This window comes from Schistocerca serialis, chromosome 10, assembly GCF_023864345.2.
Source record: "Schistocerca serialis cubense isolate TAMUIC-IGC-003099 chromosome 10, iqSchSeri2.2, whole genome shotgun sequence".
Lineage (NCBI taxonomy): Eukaryota > Metazoa > Arthropoda > Insecta > Orthoptera > Acrididae > Schistocerca > Schistocerca serialis.
Genome location: NC_064647.1, coordinates 188837454 through 188858520, shown reverse-complemented (window position 1 = coordinate 188858520; position 21067 = coordinate 188837454). Strand labels below are relative to the sequence as shown.

Sequence of the window (21067 nt, the reverse complement as noted above, 5' to 3'; positions counted from 1 at the left end):
CAATGTGTTCATACTGTCAATCAAAAGTAGTTAGATTTTTCCAAGTAGCAGCCATAACACTCGAGCGAGTGTATCGTTTTTTAATAACAGAAGCAGGCGCATGGCATACTTTGTGCACATGTCAAGAATAGCTGTCTCTATGTTGCCAAGATAAATATGTGTAAGCAAAATCACAGTTTAATCTTATTTTAATGAAACAATGATACAATAAACTTAATTATATGAGCTAAATCATTGTTTCATTAAACAATAAGAAAATAAATATTCATTATATCATTCTGTTGCCGTATGCAAGTGTTACCTCACAGTAATGACCCACTAGAAGCATTAAACACCACAGCTGCATCAGATCCCAGCCAAACACTTATTCCACCACTAATCATGTTGTAGACAAGTGCCTCTTTGTGAGATTACACTACTCGCTTGGAATCTGAGTAATTTTCTTAGATGGTTTATAAATTTTTTCCCACCTACCTCACTGTTTATTTTATTTTACTGCTGCTCACTTGAACGTACGACTGCACAACTTACTAGTGTGCTAGCTGAAGCAACAATGAAGGAATAGGCACAGGTCTGCAACTGTACAACAATAATGGAATGGCTCTGACAAATGGGTAATTGTGTGATGGGCAGAACAGTGGAACACAAGTTGGAAATTTTGATATGGGATAAGGACTTTTTTTACCTTTTAAGTTTACCTGGCCTGGTGGCTGAGATGTGGAGTGCCAGACCACAGGTCTTTGATGTGACCCCCTCAATATTATCTGTCATGAAGCTTCCTAGCAGGCTAAAACTATGTGCCAGACAGACTAAAACTTGGAACCTTCGCAGCTTGTGGGCAAGTGCTCTACCAACTGAGGTACCCAAGCATGACTCATGACCCATCCTCACAGCTTTACTTCCACCAGTGCCTCATCTCCTACATTCCAATCTTCACAGAAGCTCTGCTGTGAACCTTGCAAGGCTAGCACCCCTGGAAGAAAGGCAAATGTCCTGAGTTCAAGTCTTGGTCTGGCACACAGTTTTAATGTCAGGAAGTTTCATATCAGCTCACACTCTGCTGTAGAGTGAAAATTTCATTCAGATTATTATCTGTCACTTCTCACTTCTTTCACTTCTGGCAATTTTTGTTGATGTGAAAAACATGGAAATGCAACATGTTTTGGAGTGCAAGTTAAACTGTAGGTCACACTGTAATTGGGGCAGGAGAGTCAATTTAGAGGTCAGAGAAAGGCAACGGCATACCAACTCCAGTAAGAGATTACCTACAAAAAGGACTGCAGTGTTGAAATGTATCTACGGGTCTTATTATTGATTTATTTTTTGACTGCTACTCTGAAAAACTGAAGTACTTGTGATGTTTCTTTGGACACCGGCTGCCACATGGTGAGAATGTTAGGCTGTGGACACAGTGGCACCGGTCTCGGTGGCTTCCACCAACTACCAATGTGGGCCAAAGATGTCTGATCTTTCCTAATGAGTATGCCACTACATGCTGATCTCATTGCCTGAATGTATACACTTTGGATGACAATTGGTAAAATTCAGATCAGTTTGTTTTCCTCAGTCGTATTGGCTGACACAACGTGAAACATTGACTGTGAGAAACTGATAAGTTTAGTCAAGGAGAAGCAGGAGGAGGAGGAGATAGTGTTCAACATCCTGTCAACAATGGAGTCATTAGAGTCGAAGCACAAGCTCAGATCAGGGAAGGATGGGGAAGGAAATCAGCCATGCCCTTTCAGTGGAACCACAGCAGTATTTGCCTGAAGCAATTTAGGGAAATCACAGAAAACCTAAACAGGATGGTGGGTTTGAAGAATCGCCCTCCCATATGTGAGACCAATGTCCCACCCTGCTCGGTTTTAGGCAAAGAAGAGGTTTGTGGCATCCTCAGGATGAAAAATATAATCGGGATATAGTTTGCAGTCTATGAAATGAAATTGTAGGTTTCTTACAAACCACAAATGGGCAAATTCTGTATCAGAAATTTTAGGAATAAATTGTAACCTCAAAAAATTTGTTCCATTGAGAAGGATGGAGTACCTATTGTTAAAGCTACTGTAGTGGATCTTTTTTGATTGTGGTAGGTGGATATTAGCTGTGTAAAATAATTTTACTGCTTATTGGCGTTTATATGCCAGCAGGTTGGTGATTCTGTTAGATGACCTGGTTTGCAAATGTGATGTACTTATGTGTTTCCACTTTTCAGTTCTTTAAGTGGTCAGAATATCTTATTTTACACTTTGTTTATCTTTCACAAGTATGCTGAATGAGTCATTGGAGGTTAATTGACATATGTCTGCACAACTTCAAAGAGAACTCAGCAAACCAGTGTTTGTAATCTTGCTCTTCAAGGTCGTTATGAATCATCTTGCAGAGGTAATACAATATTTGTCCCTTCATTTTGTATATTTGTAAAACTTGTATGGTGATTCCAATAATGGAGGACAGAGTGTACCGTACTTGCCACGTTCTTTTAGAGACAGATATAGCTCGTTCATATGTACTCGGCATCTTTTCAATAGCACAATCCTCTTTACTATGAAAAGGATAGTTGCTGCTCACCATACACTGGAGATGTTGAGTTGCAGATGAGCACAACAAAAAGACTGTCAGAAAGAGGGCTTTAGGCCAACAAGGCCTTTGTCAAAAATAGACAAAACACACACACACACACACACATGGCAATGCAACTCACTCGCACATCACATGACCACAGTCTCAGGCTGCTGAGGCCAGACTGATAGCAGCAATGCTTGATGGAAGAGACAATCATTGGTCAGAACTGAATGCTGAATGGTGAGTAGCAATTATCCTTTCCATAACATTGTTACACTCCATCTGGATTTTCCAATGTTTAAAATCCATATTATAGCACTTGTCAGCAAGCACAGAGATGGTGTGATATCCACCCAATTCCTGGGGCTAAAACTAAACCTACTTGTACATAGAATAGATTCCAACATAACCTAACCTTCTTAACCCTGCTATAAACTGATGAAGGAGATTGAACACAGTGTGACCAAGCTGTCAGACAATGTTATCAGACAACCTCTGGCAATGATGTCTGAAGACTGTTGTCTGTGCCATAGCGAATACAGCCTTACTCTCAAAACATATAGTGGAGAATCAACATAGAATTGTTGTGTGTTTCATGCTGAATAAGTATGTACAGTAAAACCCAATTTTAATGTTGCCGTATTTTGTTTTCCCAATTTTTACATTCATTTTTGTCAGTCCCAACAGCAGTCCTATTCTCTAAATACAGTGCTTTCCTACCATAAGTGATTCCATGTTACAACATTTCCTGCATTTTAAGTTTTCTTTTACATTGATTATCATATACATTTCTGCAAAAAGTGCATTGTATTCCTGCTCAAAGTCAGCCATGGAACAAAAAAGACTATACACAAAATTATTGATAATGTAACAGCATTAGCTCAGTAAGCAATATTTTCATTGTCAGTGTGTTGGATCATGGCCATGCATTATAGGTTTGCAGTGTTTGGGAGGGATGGAGAGTATATTGAGTCACTGCTGTAACGATAATTGTGATCTGATGATAGTGATTCTAGTAGCAATCTCCCTTCTGCTCATTGTATTGTATTACAGCAATATACACTTTCACTGTCCACATAATAGAGTCTTTAATAGTAAAACGTCACCAGTAGGAACATTCTGTGACTTATCCAAAGCATCTGATTGTGCGAACCATGACATTGTGTTATAGAAATTACAACTCTATGGTATAAATGGAACAGCATATGAGTGGTTTAAGTCATATCTACAGAACATGAAGCAAAAAGTCTCTTTATATGCTTCAAGTGATTCAAAGGAGTTTGCCACTTCATCTAACTGGGGTGAAATTACATTAGGTGTTCCATAAGGTTGGATCATGGGTCCCCACCTGTTCTTGATATATGTGAATGACCTCCCTTCTTATGTGAAACAAGATGCTGAACTGACACTGTTTGCTGATGATACAAGCATAATTATTAATCCAGTAAAAGAAAGTCTGATAGAAAATGATACAAATAAGGTCTCTGGAAAAGTTATTGATTGGTTTTCTGCGAATGGGATTGCTCTGAACTTTGAAAAAACACAGTACATCCAATCTTCTGCTGCAAAAAGTATAATTCCTTCAATAAACATAACACATCAAAAGAAGTCAGTAGCCAGGGTAGAGCATACAAAGTTTTTGGGTGTACATATAGATGAGAATCTTAATTGGAAAATTCGTATTTTGGATCTCCTAAAGCAACTAGGTTCAGCAACTTTTGCAATCAGAATAATTGCCAATTTTGAGGATGTAGAAATTAGTAAGCTAACATACTCTGCATACTTCCACTCTCAGATGTCATACGGAATAATATTCTGGGGCAACTCAACACTTGGGCAAAAGGTATTCATTGCTCAAAAGAAAGTAGATAGAATAATGTGTGGTGTTCATAGTCGCACATCTTGTAGGCATCTGTTCAAAAGGTTAGGAATTCTTACAACTACTTCACAGTACATTTACTCAGTAGTGAAATTTTTTCTCAGCAACATGGACCAGTTTAAAATCAACAGCGACATTCTTGATTACAATAGCAGAAAAAAGAAAGACTTACACTATCCTTTACTTAACCTACCTTTGTCACAGAAAGGGGCAAAATATGCTGCTATAAAACTTTTTGATAAATTACCAGATGAAATAAAATGTCTGACAGACAGCAGTAATAGTTTAAAAACAAACTGAAATCATACCTCCTTGACAACTCCTTCTATACCACAGATGAATTCTTCAATATGAGTAAATAAATCTGGAGGTATAATACATTCATTTTGTGCATGTAAGGGAATGGAATACATAATACACTCCTGGAAATGGAAAAAAGAACACATTGACACCGGTGTGTCAGATCCACCATACTTGCTCCGGACACTGCGAGAGGGCTGTACAAGCAATGATCACACGCACAGCACAGTGGATACACCAGGAACCGCGGTGTTGGCCGTCGAATGGCGCTAGCTGCGCAGCATTTGTGCACCGCCGCCGTCAGTGTCAGCCAGTTTGCCATGGCATACGGAGCTCCATCGCAGTCTTTAACACTGGTAGCATGCCGCGACAGCGTGGACGTGAACCGTATGTGCAGTTGACGGACTTTGAGCAGGGCGTATAGTGGGCATGCGGGATGCCGGGTGGACGTACCGCTGAATTGCTCAACACGTGGGGCGTGAGGTCTCCACAGTACATCGATGTTGTCGCCAGTGGTCGGCAGAAGGTGCACATGCCCGTCGACCTGGGACCGGACCGCAGCGACGCACGGATGCACGCCAAGACCGTAGGATCCTACGCAGTGCCGTAGGGGACTGCACCGCCACTTCCCAGCAAATTAGGGACACTGTTGCTCCTGGGGTATCGGCGAGGACCATTCGCAACCGTCTCCATGAAGCTGGGCTACGGTCCCGCACACCGTTAGGCCGTCTTCCGCTCACGCCCCAACATCGTGCAGCCCGCCTCCAGTGGTGTCGCGACAGGCGTGAATGGAGGGACGAATGGAGACGTGTCGTCTTCAGCGATGAGAGTCGCTTCTGCCTTGGTGCCAATGATGGTCGTATGCGTGTTTGGCGCCGTGCAGGTGAGCGCCACAATCAGGACTGCATACGACCGAGGCACACAGGGCCAACACCCGGCATCATGGTGTGGGGAGCGATCTCCTACACTGGCCGTACGCCACTGGTGATCGTCGAGGGGACACTGAATAGTGCACGGTACATCCAAACCGTCATCGAACCCATCGTTCTACCATTCCTAGACCGGCAAGGGAACTTGCTGTTCCAACAGGACAATGCACGTCCGCATGTATCCCGTGCCACCCAACGTGCTCTAGAAGGTGTAAGTAAACTACCCTGGCCAGCAAGATCTCCGGATCTGTCCCCCATTGAGCATGTTTGGGACTGAATGAAGCGTCGACTCACGCGGTCTGCACGTCCAGCACGAACGCTGGTCCAACTGAGGCGCCAGGTGGAAATGGCATGGCAAGCCGTTCCACAGGACTACATCCAGCATCTCTATGATCGTCTCCATGGGAGAATAGCAGCCTGCATTGCTGCGAAAGGTGGATATACACTGTACTAGTGCCGACATTGTGCATGCTCTGTTGCCTGTGTCTATGTGCCTGTGGTTCTGTCAGTGTGATCATGTGATGTATCTGACCCCAGGAATGTGTCAATAAAGTTTCCCCTTCCTGGGACAATGAATTCACGGTGTTCTTATTTCAATTTCCAGGAGTGTAGAAATATTTAGATGTAACGCTATAATGTAAACAAAAAAAACAAAAAAAAAACTTGTTTCCTGTGCGCATTTCTTGTGCAATTGACACATTCCACATCATAATGGTTTTTCCGTGCTGTCTGCAATAAGCTGTAGATTTTTGCCTATTGTTCTTTGTTTACAAAGACTATCAACTTCAGCATTTTAACCAATATTGTGTTACAAGTTTTATTTACCATAATTTTATAATGAGTATCAATAATAAGTCTCACACCAGAAGATGAATATCTTTTTAATGTGATTTCATTAAAGATGTTTGCTTTCGTGTTTTATTTACACCATTGGACATGATTGGAATGAAGTGGGAAACCCGCACACACATTTGTGCCTGCCAGTACTTGGCCATGGCCTTTGTGATTGATGCAACGTATACTATGGAGATATAAGTAGAGATAATTGCTGAAGAAAGAAAAAACACAATTAATTATTTCACATTTTTTAAATAGGCAAAATTTAAATTGTTTTAATTTTATATTTTGAACAGTATGAAGAGAATGACAGTAAGAGCAATTTATTAATTTTTGGTTGTTTTGTTTGCTAAGATTTTGTGTATTTTAAACTTTCCTGTGTTTTACACTTCTTTAAGTCACTCCACTGAAAAGTGGAAAATGGTAGTTTTACTGTACATGAAATATTCAAAATGACCACCTCCTTAGCTACAAAAGGACATGGGTTCCATTCCTGGTACCCCCACAGACTTTTTCTGATCTAGGGAGGATCGGTACAGGGTCCATACAGGCTTTGTGAAGCAAAGAGGAGGAGCTGCTCAAATAAAGAAGCAGCTGCATTGTCAGGCTCCATCTGCTGGCAACAAAGGCCAGAGGGCCCAGCAGCATATCAATCATGTGTCCAATGACCACACGAGGGAAGATAAAAAAGTAACACACAATACTTTTATTATCTTTTACCTACTTTTCTATATAGTCACCAATGTTCTCAACACATTCCTCCCATAGTGGTGCCAGTTTCGATATGCCCTTTTCACAAAAGTCTATGTGGCTGGAGTATAGCCATCTGCAAGCTACTGATTTCACTTCTGCATCTGTCGCAAAGCATCGGCCAGCCAGAAATTTGCTCATGGGGATCAAACAGATGAAAGTCCGACAGTGCAAGGTGAGCCTGTATGGCGGATGCTGGGTGCAACTCCCACCTAAATTTGGTGATTTTCTCATGAACAGGAGCAGCAACATGGGGCGAGCACTATCATGTAGAATTCTGACACTGTCAGCATTAATGTTGTGGCGATTGTTTTGAAGGGTCTAATGCAACTTAACCCAAGTTTTAAAGTAGGCTGCAATGACATGTAGTAATGCATGACATGTAGTAATGTACTGAAAATGGGACTCAGTATTTACAAAAATCAGAGGAGAAAATGTTTGAAAAGCAGCACTGTAATGAATTAAATATTAACTTACTGATAGCCGATAAACAGCAGCTATACAGTAAATCCAAGCAGACATTAGATTTTTTTCAAGATAGTTGCTTCCTTACTAATTTACTTGATTAAATTTATATTGTGTATTTATGTATGGCACTAAGCAGTACTGACATATTTTACTATTAATACCTGGGGATTCAAAAATAGAGAACAGATTTCAATTGTTTATTACAGACAATCTATTAAAGGTAGAAACATGTTGCACCTGTCACTGGATAGAGGAAATTACTAAGTTCTGAGACAGCTGTGCCATTATGTGTGGGATGAAATGGTCTACCATTCTGGGATTTCTCAAACAATGCACGGTGCTCATGTTGAGTGTATGGTACAGTGTCTGTGCAAACATAAAACTTTGAAATTTCCTCTATCCTGTGAAATGCACAAGGTGTTTCTAATTTTCATAGTTTGTCTGTAATAAACAACTGAAACCTATTTTTTCTTTTTGAATCACCCTGTACAATGTATAGATCATATAAGGGGCAGTCAAATGAAAATAAGGCAAATTGAAAAATGGTAAGTGAACTGTTTACTATTTCAAACGTAATTGCCATAACTGTTAATAAATTTATCCCACTGTGAAACAAAATGTCAATGACTGATGGAAAAATTATTGGGATTGCCCCAAATTGTACCTGAGTGTGCAGCTCTTCATCCAAAGCAAATCAATGGTCGCAAGTATCTTTCTTCAGGGCACCAGTAATATGGAAATTGCATGGAGAGAGAGCAGGACTATACAGAGGACGGGCAGGCCCACAGCCCAATGAAACGTTATCCCCTCTTTATAACAACAACTAGACTCTTGGGGTTAGTTTTATGAACAGACATGGCTGATAAATTAGAAACATGTTTGTGATAAAATCAGTACGTTAGCTTCCTCAGGAACCTAATTATTGACAGGTTTGAATACCTACAATTAGTGGTGATGAGGAAGCTAGAGTACTGATTATTGAAAAAAAAAATACTGAAATATACTCCCAGTATCTGTTATTTTAAGTTCTACAAAGCTAACTTACAGAAAATATTTCAAAATTTATTTTCTAAATTAATTTATTAGATATACTCATTAGACACATTGTTAATCTCCACTTATAGTTTTAACAACACAAGCAGATCTTTAAAGCACTTTGAGTTATTAAGAGGATTATTCTTGCAGTAATGATGATTTGTTTGGACAAATTCACATATAGACAACACAAAAAACTTAACCACATTGTCAAAATGTACAAACACATAAATTTAAGATAAAGTGGGCCAATTCTGATAAGAACAGGTTATTAAGTCACATATCTAACAAGACAGTGGGCTAGAAGAATTGTGGGTGCAGTTTAACTGTTCACCCCAAACAGCCATAAGTTTCACAGCTGAAGGCTTTCAACAATCATTTGGTAATGGATGAAATAAAAGTTCACTGTCACTTCAAACTGCACCAACATTATGGTAAGCCTCATGAAGCAAACTGCAGGTGCCAAATCACTCACCCCTTTGACGGTGGCGTAGACAGGCACCGAGATGTCACAGTAGCCGCCAGCCGACTGATGCCCCGCACTGGTGTGGCCTGTGGTGCCATCTGCCTGCAGGCCACCAGCTGCCACCTGATAGATGCGCGACTCCCACGAGGGGAAGCGGTGCAGCGGAGGCGTCGGCGGTCGACATGCGTCCGTTGAGCCACTCGTTGTGCTGCTCGTACTGCCCCCTGCAGTGCGAGTGAGATTTCACCCATTTGTATTATATTTCTGGTGAGTTTCATTAGCAGAACTACTGCAATAGCCCTAAATATTTTCTCTGCACTCTCTGTGCTGCACTGATAAACACTTCCATCAGGGTACTGGGGAGACCTATATATATATATATCTCTCTCTCTCTCTCTCTCTCTCTCTCTCTCTCTTTCCAAATGTGGTATTACTAAAAAGTAGCAGATGAAGTGAAAGAGCACTACTATCCAGAAAGTGAGGCTATAAAGGATAAAGAAGGCAAAGAAAGGTGTCGCCATCATTAGCAGTTCATATCCAACACAGCACAAAATGCGAATGAACAAAATTACAGACTGATAGTGCATACCTCGGATAAACATTGCTTTCTCCACAGCTGTAGCAATGATCCAGAATGGACCATTTTTGTTTAACAATTAGTAGTTGTATAAAAAATTCCTACAACACTACAATTTTGGTAAAATGAGAATAGGAAATGTCAAATCCTTTAAGGAAAGCTAAAGTAGTAAACAGAGAGATGTTGATAAATAGGAACACAGTGCAGGAAATGATACCTGAGGTGATAAAAAAGAAATAGGTCTGATGAGCATATCCCTGGAATTGAACAAGTGTGTCTTCAGAAGAAAACTTTGGATTGGACAATGGGGATAATGGAGAAGGAGAAGAAACTGGAAGTATTTTAGGAATGACTAAACTTTCTGCCTGGACTGTTAGGAAGTGTATTTATTTACAAAGTGCCACTTCGGCTTTTGTGTCATTCTCAAGCAACTGCTGTAACAACATAAATAGCTGAAAACCCAATTCAAATTCTTCTGTCAAAAAACATTTAACTCAATTAATCTCCAAAAATTTAACACGTTTTCCCACCTCATTGAAGTGTGTCAAGAATGTTCAGTCCTCTTTAGAAGTACAGTATCATCCTCATGTCATCCATGATATATCACTACCGCATGCATAGAAACAAGAGGATGTACTGGTTCATTAAAAACAAGAATATTATGTTAACTGTGAATCTGATGCATGCACAGTGGTAAGTAATAGTACAATGTTGACACGAATTTGATCACAATAATTACAGTAAATAAAACTTTCATAATATGTTCAGTGAATTTGAGTGTAAAACACACATAAGGTTCCTGTTTTTAGTGAAGTAAAATGTCCTTTTTCATAATACTTTCTTCTGCGAAGGACACAAATATGCAAATATTGTTGAGACAAGAATGATGTCCTCTTAAGAATAATTTATTTTTCTTTGTGGAATTACCACAAGGAGACAAGACTTACCTTCAGGACACGGAAATCTGAGTACTATGAACAGAGGCATTTAAAGGCAGAAACTGTTAGTTTCTTCCTTGTGAAGGACAGGGGATTAAGTTGGGGAAGGTTAGAAAGGAAGGGAAGGTCACTTGCACCCAAGGTTGACAGGGAAACACCTGCTATGGGTCTAAAAGTTGGCATACTTTCCACATGTGCCCATGGAAAAAATTTAAGATTTCTTCTCCTGAAGATTCAGTACAGCAAAGCTTTTCTGTCTTTTCTCAAGCATATTTTCCTACAAGCATATTTTCCTACTGATAAGGTTACTTCTTTGTATTAATATAGCTCATCACTGGAAAAAATGACATTAATTTTGGCACCTTCTTTTTCAAGTGCTGTAATTTACATAAAATGGCAGTGTACAAGTGGTACTTACCAGAGAAGCAGTTGTTGTAATTGAGGGATAGGAGAGTGAGAGAGGCAGTGAGGGGTGATACTACAGTACAGAAGCACATAAATGATAATGGTGATGGTGATGACAGTGGCAGTAACAGTTCAGTCGATTATATGAATGACTATTAATGGTGGATACGTTATTGAACCTGGAGAGAACAATAATTTTAGAGAAAAACAGCACACAGACTTCCCACTGAATACAAATTTCATACAAGCTGTCTGATAAATAATGATACCAGCTGGAAGAGTTGGTGTTGCAACTGAGATGTAAAGAAAATTCTGTATAAACGTACAGGCTAAAGTCTTACCCTGTCTACATAGCAGTATTTGGTATTACTGAAATAAGTTATTGTCATACTGCTTCATGCTCACAATTTCAAACTATCTGTTCAAAATGCATTTCACCACTTCAACACAGGATAGTGATGCTACAAATATCTAACTATCTGCTTCTTACTGCCATTCCCAGCGCACACACACACACACACACACACACACACACACACACACACACACACACACACAATAAATAAAAGAAAAAAAACTAGTCAAATGAGAGAAAATCCCAGACTTACAAATTACCCACAGTGGTTGACAGAAGGGCACAAATTCGAGGTTCGGTACAGCACTGCTTGCCCCACCGTGCATGAACCTTATTACAATCAGAACAGATCATCCTACGGCAAAGCTGGTAGTACACCGCGCAATAGCATTTGGTACACTTCCCCTGTCAGACTTTGTGGCAAACAACTGATGCTTTAGTGTAGCCCCTAGGTTAGCTGCTTGTGCATTAGTGGCAACCTGACACTGATAGATGGCACAATCAATATTATATATATTACGAGTTTAGCAGTGTTTACACTTTTCACCAGAACCTGTGATTAGAGAGTGTCTCTAATGATTTTTCTTTACTGCTCTGTATTCCTCCACAACTCTTTAGGAATATTCTTCTACACCATTAACAACTGAATCCCCTGAATCAAAGACTGGGAGGTCACCCCTCTTTTCTTCTTCCATTTGATATCCAGTCCATGATGATAGTTGAGAAGTCTTTCCTCTTGTGTCCTTTTCACAAACCCATACCATTGCAGTTGTTCCTATCGAACAAAATTAATAACTGAATTCTGAAAACTTATCTGATTACTTCATTTCTTATTATTCCTTTTCTTGATAATATTGCTGAATGTTCCCATAACCTCTGTAGCTAATAATTTTGAATTTAGTTTTCATTTCACTAAACAATTATTCGAAATAGTCTTGTTTTAGTTCAGTTCTTATGAACTTATCCCACAGAAATACATTTAACAATATTTATTATCAAACTACTTTGTCTTGTTCCCCAGCATTTGTAATTTTCGCTATACATATTTATATATTTCAGTAATTGCTATTGTTCCACTTCCTTCTCCCAGTACTAAATCTTCATATATTCCATCAGCTACCACGTATATATTTCATTTTCCTAATGTCTACATTTAGACCTCCCTTTTTGTATTCTTAGGACGTTAAGTTTATGACCAGAAAATTCATACAAGAATACAAGAAGTGGGACCTAAATGTAAAAAATCAGTGCTGTATCTGATTCAACCTATCTACACATTTTTTTTATACTTAATTTGCCTTCACTGCACAGTTCTTCCTTATCTTTAAATAAAGAACTCTCCAGACACACACAACTGTCTAAAGACTGTGTGTGTAGCCACTGAGATGCACAAATGTGCACTGTAATTTAGCACACGTAACCACAATTTATTCTATTCTTGAGGGTCAGTCATCTAAGCTTCATGCAATAATAATACTATGGGCTGGGGTACTCACAGAACACAGTCTATATGAATCTTATGGCATCTTTTCTTATTTCTAAAAGCTGGCAGATCAGCACAGTAAATGCACTCAGTACAAAACTCCGACGCAGTATACCGTCCCTCACAGATGGACTACGAGCACTGTCATGTTGTGTATCAAACTGCAGTCACAAAGAGACTGTGTTCCAAGCCACATCACTTTTAGATACAGCTCAAAAACAGACTGAGCATTTTCTTCAAGCACAAAAGACTAAATGTGCACAAGTGTGTCATCTTTCACAATTTATACCTTTATCTATCTGACACTCAGTACACAGCAGTATGCATTCTAGGCTTTTCTCGAAATACTGCACGGGGTTGAGTCAACAAATGCATTGTGAGTGTCACATCATCATTTGAAATTTATCACCTGTGTGTGTTTCTAGAAAATGACAGCATATGCCAGGTAAAAGATAGCCAGTGTATAGTATTCCAAGTCTCATAGCTAGTGGACTACAGCCAGTTATGCTACAGGAGTGTACTTCTTAGACCAGTACGCATTGCAAAATCTGTTCCGTACATGGTGAGAGCCATATTTGAAGGAGAGCTGTCCTCTACTGGAGACTAGAAATGAAAACAAATGGCAGAGAATTGACAAATGATATGTGTACCATCATCGGTAATGTTGGTGTAATGGTTAGAACATCTGCTTAGTAAGCAGGAAATCTAGGTTGAAGTCTTGGCTGTGGCACAAATTTTAATTTATTTTTTCAGGTTCTGTCATTATCAAAGATAAAGTTGTGGCTCAGGTCAAAAACATCATATTTCTGCCACTGACGGAGATGTACCAGTGGTGGAGGCCAAGGACATTGTAGGCTTAGAGACTCTGCGTGGCAGTAACTGTGCCACATGATGCCTAGTCACACGAGTTGGCCACCTGGGGGACTAATACGGTTGAAATGTAGCCAGCAACAGAACAGTCAGAAGTTATTTCTCTTCGAGCAGTAATCTTGTGCCGATCATCACCAGCTATATTACGACACTGTCTTGTTGGTGACACTGACACAGGACTCCTAGATACAGCATTGCTCCACTCTGGTGGACTATGTCAAATTCACCATCTCACTCTGCCATACTGATGTGGGAATTTGTAAGCAGACCTTGAAATACAAAAGGTGGCCAGACTAGGAAATGTCTCCCCTGGATATCCGTGTTACCACGGCCTATCTTGTATGGACACTCTGGATTTCCTCATGTTATTATTGAGTTTTACTGCTTGTAACATCTGGTAGATGCTGAACTTGCGGAACTTCAAGTGTCAATTTCTTTTCCTTCATTTTTTGTTTCCTGTGTACTTTAAATTTTCCCACATACAATGATCTGGCAGTTTCAGTCATATTAATGTTTGACACCAGTAAATATTTTAACTGTACAAGTCTTCCACTATTGCTGCATGTTACAACAGAAAAGCAAAATACATTTGAGGCCAGTACACATCGCACCAGCTTAGCCATCATATGCTGTGACTTATTTATTGACCCACTCTCAGCTTCGGCCATAAGAGTAAAACTTGCCCTCTCGAAGCGTGGTTTAGCAGGTAGAAGCAGATTGTTAACAGATGATTTGGTATGTAGGACCACCACAATTGAGAGACATGGTAATTAATTTGGAGAGAGCTGCTTCAGTTGTACGAATATTTGTTCAAACCATGACAAGTTTCCAGATTTTAAAATACCACCTTCAGGTGTATGAAATTATTATGTTTTGTAACGCATAACATGTAGTTGGGCCAGTCAGTGCAAGAGTTCGAATCACTGTATGTTGTGGAAACTGTCTGCCACCGGGTGGCCACAAAGTAGGAACACCGACAACTACCGTGTGAAGGGCCACACCAGAGGTTTTGATGAACATACGGTGATTGGAGGCCACTGTCCTAACCACTTGTTATGCGTTACCAGATACATTAATATCGCACACTTGAGGACTGGATTTTAAAATCCTGAAACTGGTCACAGTTTGAATAAATATTAGTACAACTGGAGTGGATCTCTAAATTAATTATTATGTTAGAAGATGAGGTGACGAGATGTGGATTAGTGCTGCTGTGGCGAGTTCCGCTCGGCTGCCGCACCTTGTGAGACATCGCGCCGGCCCTGTCCGTCGTCGAGCCAGGGCGCGCGCTCCCTGCTCGGGGTGTAGATTTCAGCGTAGTCGTGGACTGCCTCGTCGGCAGTGCCGGTTCCGGTGTCACACAGCGGCGAGACTGACGGCAGCAGGGCCAGACCCTCCACCGCCGCTTGCAACTCCTCGTCGAGCATGTGCACGTCCGAACCTGCACAGGGCGGAGCACCACGTTCTGCACGCCACCAGTGCCATTCCACCACCTCCACCACTACCACCACCATCACCACCACCACCACCATCATGGCCATCACCAGTACCACCACCACCATCACCCAAAACCACACACCATGCGTGTACACACTGGCGCATTCACTTGTGTTGACATCAAAATTTTAGTACAGAAACTGAAACTGTTCTGTCTTCTTGGCAACCTGAGCAAACACATACAGGGCAATGCAGAGGGAATGTCACATAGTATGTGAGGTGATTCCACATGTCATAATAAACCAAAAAAGTCCTACAAACATGTTTCCAAATTTTGATCATTACAGGATTGGATCGTGTTGAAGACTACACACACCCAGGAATTACTACGAAGACAAGTTTGAATGTTACTTACCCAAACGCTGTGTAGGCACTGTAGTGGACAGAATAATGGTGGGGCAGATGACTGATCCATCCTAAGAGAGGTGCGAAGGGTTCTCAGAAAGAGGGTGGCACTGTGACGTCACACTGAGGCAACAGCTGCAAGCGTACCCAGCGTGTAGTCATGGGTTGGACCGGAGAGCAGTCATGAGGTCATGTGCGAATCATGCTCGTATACCAATTAACTGAGCAATTCCATTGTATTGCTGAATATCAACATGCTGCATACGTTCATCTGTGCACAATACACAGACATGTTGTTTGAGAATGGGTACTGCAATCGCAATGCCCATGTGGCTGTGACAGAATACCAGAGATGTTTCCCTGATCTATTAACCCCCTGTGCCAAGTTACTTCCCGGGGTTTTTTAAACATTATTTGAATCTGGAACACTACCCAGTGTACACATAACATCAGAACATGAGGCTGTCCAGTCAGTTGAGGAAAGGGAAGAGATTACTGCAATGGTACAACAGAGCCCCACCACCAGTACATGGCACATTAGCACTCAGCTCTATATTCCACAAACGCCAGTGTGGCATATGTTACATTACGAAGGCTTGTACCCATTCCATGTGCACATCTGTGTCCGGGTGACTCAGTAAGCAGATAACAATTTTGTGAATGGTTGGCTGTACACAGAGACGTAGTACAAAACACTTTATTTACAGCTGAGGCTAAATTTACGTGCAATGGTATCATGAACATATGCAGTTCTCATACATGGGGAATGGAGAACCGACATGATACTAGGGAAACAAGACTCCACGTTAGGTTCACAGTGAATGTCTGGTGTGTTATGACTGACGGCCTGATGACCGGGCCTAGGTTCCTGCCAGTCGCATGACAGCCACAGCATACCCACATTTCCTGATAGAAGACTTACCTGCACTTTTGGAAGATGTCACATTAGAGCAACGATGGCAAATCTGCCTGCAACACAGTGGATCACCGATTCACTGTACCACACAAGAATCCCAGTATCTGAATAAATGGTGGCCGTTATGGAGCATCTAACTGGCCTGATAGATCACCCGACCTAACCCCATTTCACTTCTGTTTGGGGGGCTGGTTAAAGGGGGATGTGTACATTATAAAGGTGGATACACGTGATTAACTTGTCACTCGCATCGTTGACACTGTTGCCTACGTTAAAGCCCGCCGAGATGATGTTCGATGTCCAACACAACACGCCCTCCAAAATGTTGACAAGTGCACTGAGTGGGTGGGGGACTTTTTGAACACCTTCTGAAGGACAATTCAGTCATCTATCCTACCATTACTTTGTCCACCACAGCTCCTGTACAGCATTTCAGTAAGTAATATTGAAAATTGTCACAGATGTGCGTTGTCTTCAACCTGCTCCAGTTCCATAATGATCAAAAATTGCATTCCTCCTGAATCACCCTGAGTACATACAGGTTCAGTCGTTAGTATCTCCACAACATCAGAAGACTACTGGGTGAAAACTACAATAATAAAAGGAAAATGGTGAATATCAAGATGGAGAATCTCTCCAAGTTCTGATCCATAATAGACATTGTGACACAGATGCAAGGAGCACCACGAGACGTGCTGGAAAATGGCATGCAATGGAATGATGTGCTTGTTTTGTGTCCTCAAATCTGCTACCAGTAAGTCAACTGTCATGCTTCAGTGATGATTTGATACAAAATACCAGGTTAAAGCTCCAACACACAAAACAATCTACAAATAGTACAACAAATTATACCATATCTAATCAGAGACACAAAATACACATGACACAGAACTTTTTTGACTGGAGCTTCTATTATACTACTTACAGTAATGAATGTTATAAGTAGTATAATAGAAACAGCTGTCAAAAAGGTTGTATATCACACACGTTTTGTGTCTGTGATAAGATATGGTATAATTTTTTGGGGATAAGAGAAAACAGACTTACAGAGACTCTTTAGGCTAAAGAAAAAAATCATTATGGCCATGGTAGGTGCAGAAAAAAAGACAATTATGCAGACCTCTGTTCAAGTCAGTTGTTCCTGGCCTCTAAATGTATGAGACAATTGAGTTTTCTAAACAAAACCCACAACATTTTGAGAATAACCTGTTTAAGCATGATTATGAAACAAGAAACAAATCTCAGTATAAGTTACCAACACATAGGCTAAAACAGCTGGAGAAGATGCATGGGCTGGGAAATAAAATCTGTGAAAATTTCAAAAATTATGAACCGGAAGAATTTGCACTTCATTAAAAAAGTAACTTGCAAGTAAATATTATTACAGTGTAGAAGAATTTATGACTGACTGTCACAAGTAACCATACCTGATGTTTAATTTTATTCTATTTCATGCTAAAAAGTACTTTAAGTAGATATTTATTCTTAATTTTATTTTATTTTCAACATGATTATATTAAATCATTTTGTGGTACTTAAAATTACAAAACACTGTAAATTATTCCATCTACTTACAATTAGAAAGTAACTTTTAACTGATGAGTCACCTATGACCCAATCATTTGACTGTATATGACATGTTATGTGATAATAAAGTTTCTATTCTATTTTGTTCACATTCCGTGTCACTGGCTGTTAATGTGGTATGAAAAAAAAGCAGGTCAGTGAAATCACATCAGCCAGGATAGTCAAAAGAAATTGGCAACACCTGCGAGCACAGACCTGCAGATACTGCAGTCAACTGTTTGGCATATTCTGCACAAAAGTCTGCCTGTGAAACTGAAACGGCTGCAGTTGTCACGTGTGCTAACTGTTCAGGACTATGACGTACATTCTAACCTTTGCTATGACTTTCAGTGGCTACTGGAGGGACATGAATTTTCACAGAAGGTGATTTTCAGTGACAAAGCTATGTTTCACATGCTGGAAAGGTGAATCGTCATACTATGCATGCTCATGGCACAGAAAATCCGCACGAGATTGTGGGACACATTGGTGATTCGTCTATAGTTTAAGCCTCTTGCACCTAGTCCTCCTCAAAAGTTTACTTATCATTTTTCTCTGTGGAGAAAACTGTGTCTGGTTTTGTGTATGTGACATGCAGCAGCAATGGCTTATGCCACAGTTACAGCAAGATAGTGGAGATTTCATTTTGCAACAAGACGGCATTCCAACACAGTTTCTTTCAGACATTTGTATCTACATCCATGTTCTGCAGTTTACCGTAAGCTTCATGGCGGAGGGTACATCACACTCTACCAGTTAATAGGGTTTCTCCCTGTTCCATTCATGTATTGAGCTTGGAAAGAAGGGCTGATTGAAAGTCGTTGTGTGCGCAATAATTATTCTAATCTTGTCATCACTATCCCTACGTGAAAGAGATATAGGGGGTTGTAGTAAGCAGGTTGACTGAAAAGTAATGCCTCCACCTTCATAACTCTTCAACAGTTGGCAGCATTGGTATGTAGTAGGTACTGGCCTACAGCTACAGATGGTGAGAAGCCTTAGCATCGAACAGTTGAGTTATTACAGTTTGAAGTATGGAACCCTGTGCAGACGGTCAGTCAATGCGATTTAAGCAATGTGCAGTCATTGAATTCTTGACAGCAGAAGGTGTCACCCCAAAGGAGATTCATCAGACACAGAATGAAAACAGTTTATGGTGATTGTGTTGATGTGAGTACTGTGTGTCATTGGGCAAGTAAGTTTAAAGATGTTGAGGTGGGAACAACTGACCTGTGTGACAAACAAAGACTTGAACGTCCTGTGACAGTAACTACCGAGTTTCACAACCGAAATGTTGACAGATTGATTCAGGACAATCGTCATATCACTCAGAGAGAAACTGCAAGCACAATCGGCATTTTACAAGAATGTGTGGGTTACATTATTGCTTTGATTGGCTATCAGAATATCTGTGCCACCACAGCAGAACTTCAGAGACTGAATCTCACCACTGTACAGCATCCTCCATACAGTCCAGATTTAACACCGTCTGACTTCCATCTGTTCCCGATAAAGAAAGATGGTCTGCGGGAACATCATTATGCTTCTGATGAAGACGTTGAGAGGACTGTGAGACTGTGGTTGCGGAAACAGAGTGTTGACTTCTTCCGTGACGACTTCAGGGAACTTGTCCATTGTTGGCAGAATTGTATCCACTTGGCTGTTGATTATGTGGAAAATTAAATATTGGTAATTAAAGATCACATTCTAAGGATTATTTCTGCATTTAATTTATTAAAATATCCCCATCCAAACCCAATTAACAAAGGTGGAGGTGTTACTTTTGATTCAACCCTCGAATATTTGCAGAATCGCCATTTGAAGCCAGTTCTTGAAAGTTTGGTAGTGTAGTTTCTAGGAATAGTTTACATCTGTCTTTAAGAGCCTGCCAGTTCAGTTTCTTTAGCATCTCTGCAACACTTTCCCACAGGTCTAAACAAACTTGTGGCCATTTGTGCTGCCCTTCTCTGTATACATTCAACATCCCCTGTTAGTCCTATTTGGTACAGGTCCCACATACTTAAGCAATATTCTAGAATGGATCACACAAGTGATTTGTAAGCAACCTCCTTTGTAGACTGAGTCCACTTCCTCAGTGTTCTACCAGAAAAAGGAAGTCTTCCACCTGCTTTATCCTTAAAAGTATTACACCCTGGTTTTGTATGAGTTGGCCGATTCCAACAGTGTCTCATTGATATTACAGTCATAGGAGACTACATTTTTTTTATCTGTCAAGTGAACAGTTTTCCATTTCTGAACATTAAAAGCAAGCTGCCAATCTGCATAAAACCTCGAAAACTTATCAAGATCTGACTGAATATTTATGCAACTTCTTTCAAGTTGTACTTCATTATAGATAACTGTGTCATTCGCAGTTCATTAATACACTACACAAGCAGCAAGGGTCCCGACACACTTCCCTTGGGGCACACCCATAGTTGTATGTATGTTGTATGATAACTGGGGACCTAGAAACGACGGAGAGGCTCCGTCCCCACCCCAGCTGCAGTGGTCCACAACCCCATGACGACTACCACAATCCACTTCACCCCTCCACCACCCCACACTGAACCCAGGGTTATTGTGCGGTTTGGCTCCCCACTGGACCACCCCCCAGGGAACACCTCACATCAGAAGAGTGTAATCCCTATGTTTGAATGGTAGAGTAATGGTGATGTACGCATATGTGGAGAACTTGTTGGTGCAGCAATCACTGACATAATGTAGCTGAGTTGGAATAAGGGGAACCAGCCCCCATTCGCCAAGGCAGATGGAAAACCGCGTAAAACCATTCACAGACAGGCCGGCTCACTGGACCTCTACTCAAGTCCGCCGAGCGGATTCGTGCCGGGAACCAGGCGCTCCTCACCGCTCCACAAAGCAGTACGT

At 40.7% G+C, this 21067-nt stretch overlaps 1 protein-coding gene across 1 annotated transcript in view; it reads right to left on the bottom strand.

Moving 5' to 3' along the window:
• LOC126424665 (uncharacterized protein CG43867) overlaps positions 1-21067 on the bottom strand; it is a 448798-nt gene that overhangs the window by 116916 nt on the left and 310815 nt on the right. The window contains exons 8-9 of the mRNA XM_050087395.1: positions 15095-15295; positions 9236-9450 (exon numbers count right to left, since the gene is read on the bottom strand). Coding sequence (XP_049943352.1) covers positions 9236-9450; positions 15095-15295 — 416 coding nt within the window. The remainder of the gene's footprint in view (positions 1-9235; positions 9451-15094; positions 15296-21067) is intronic.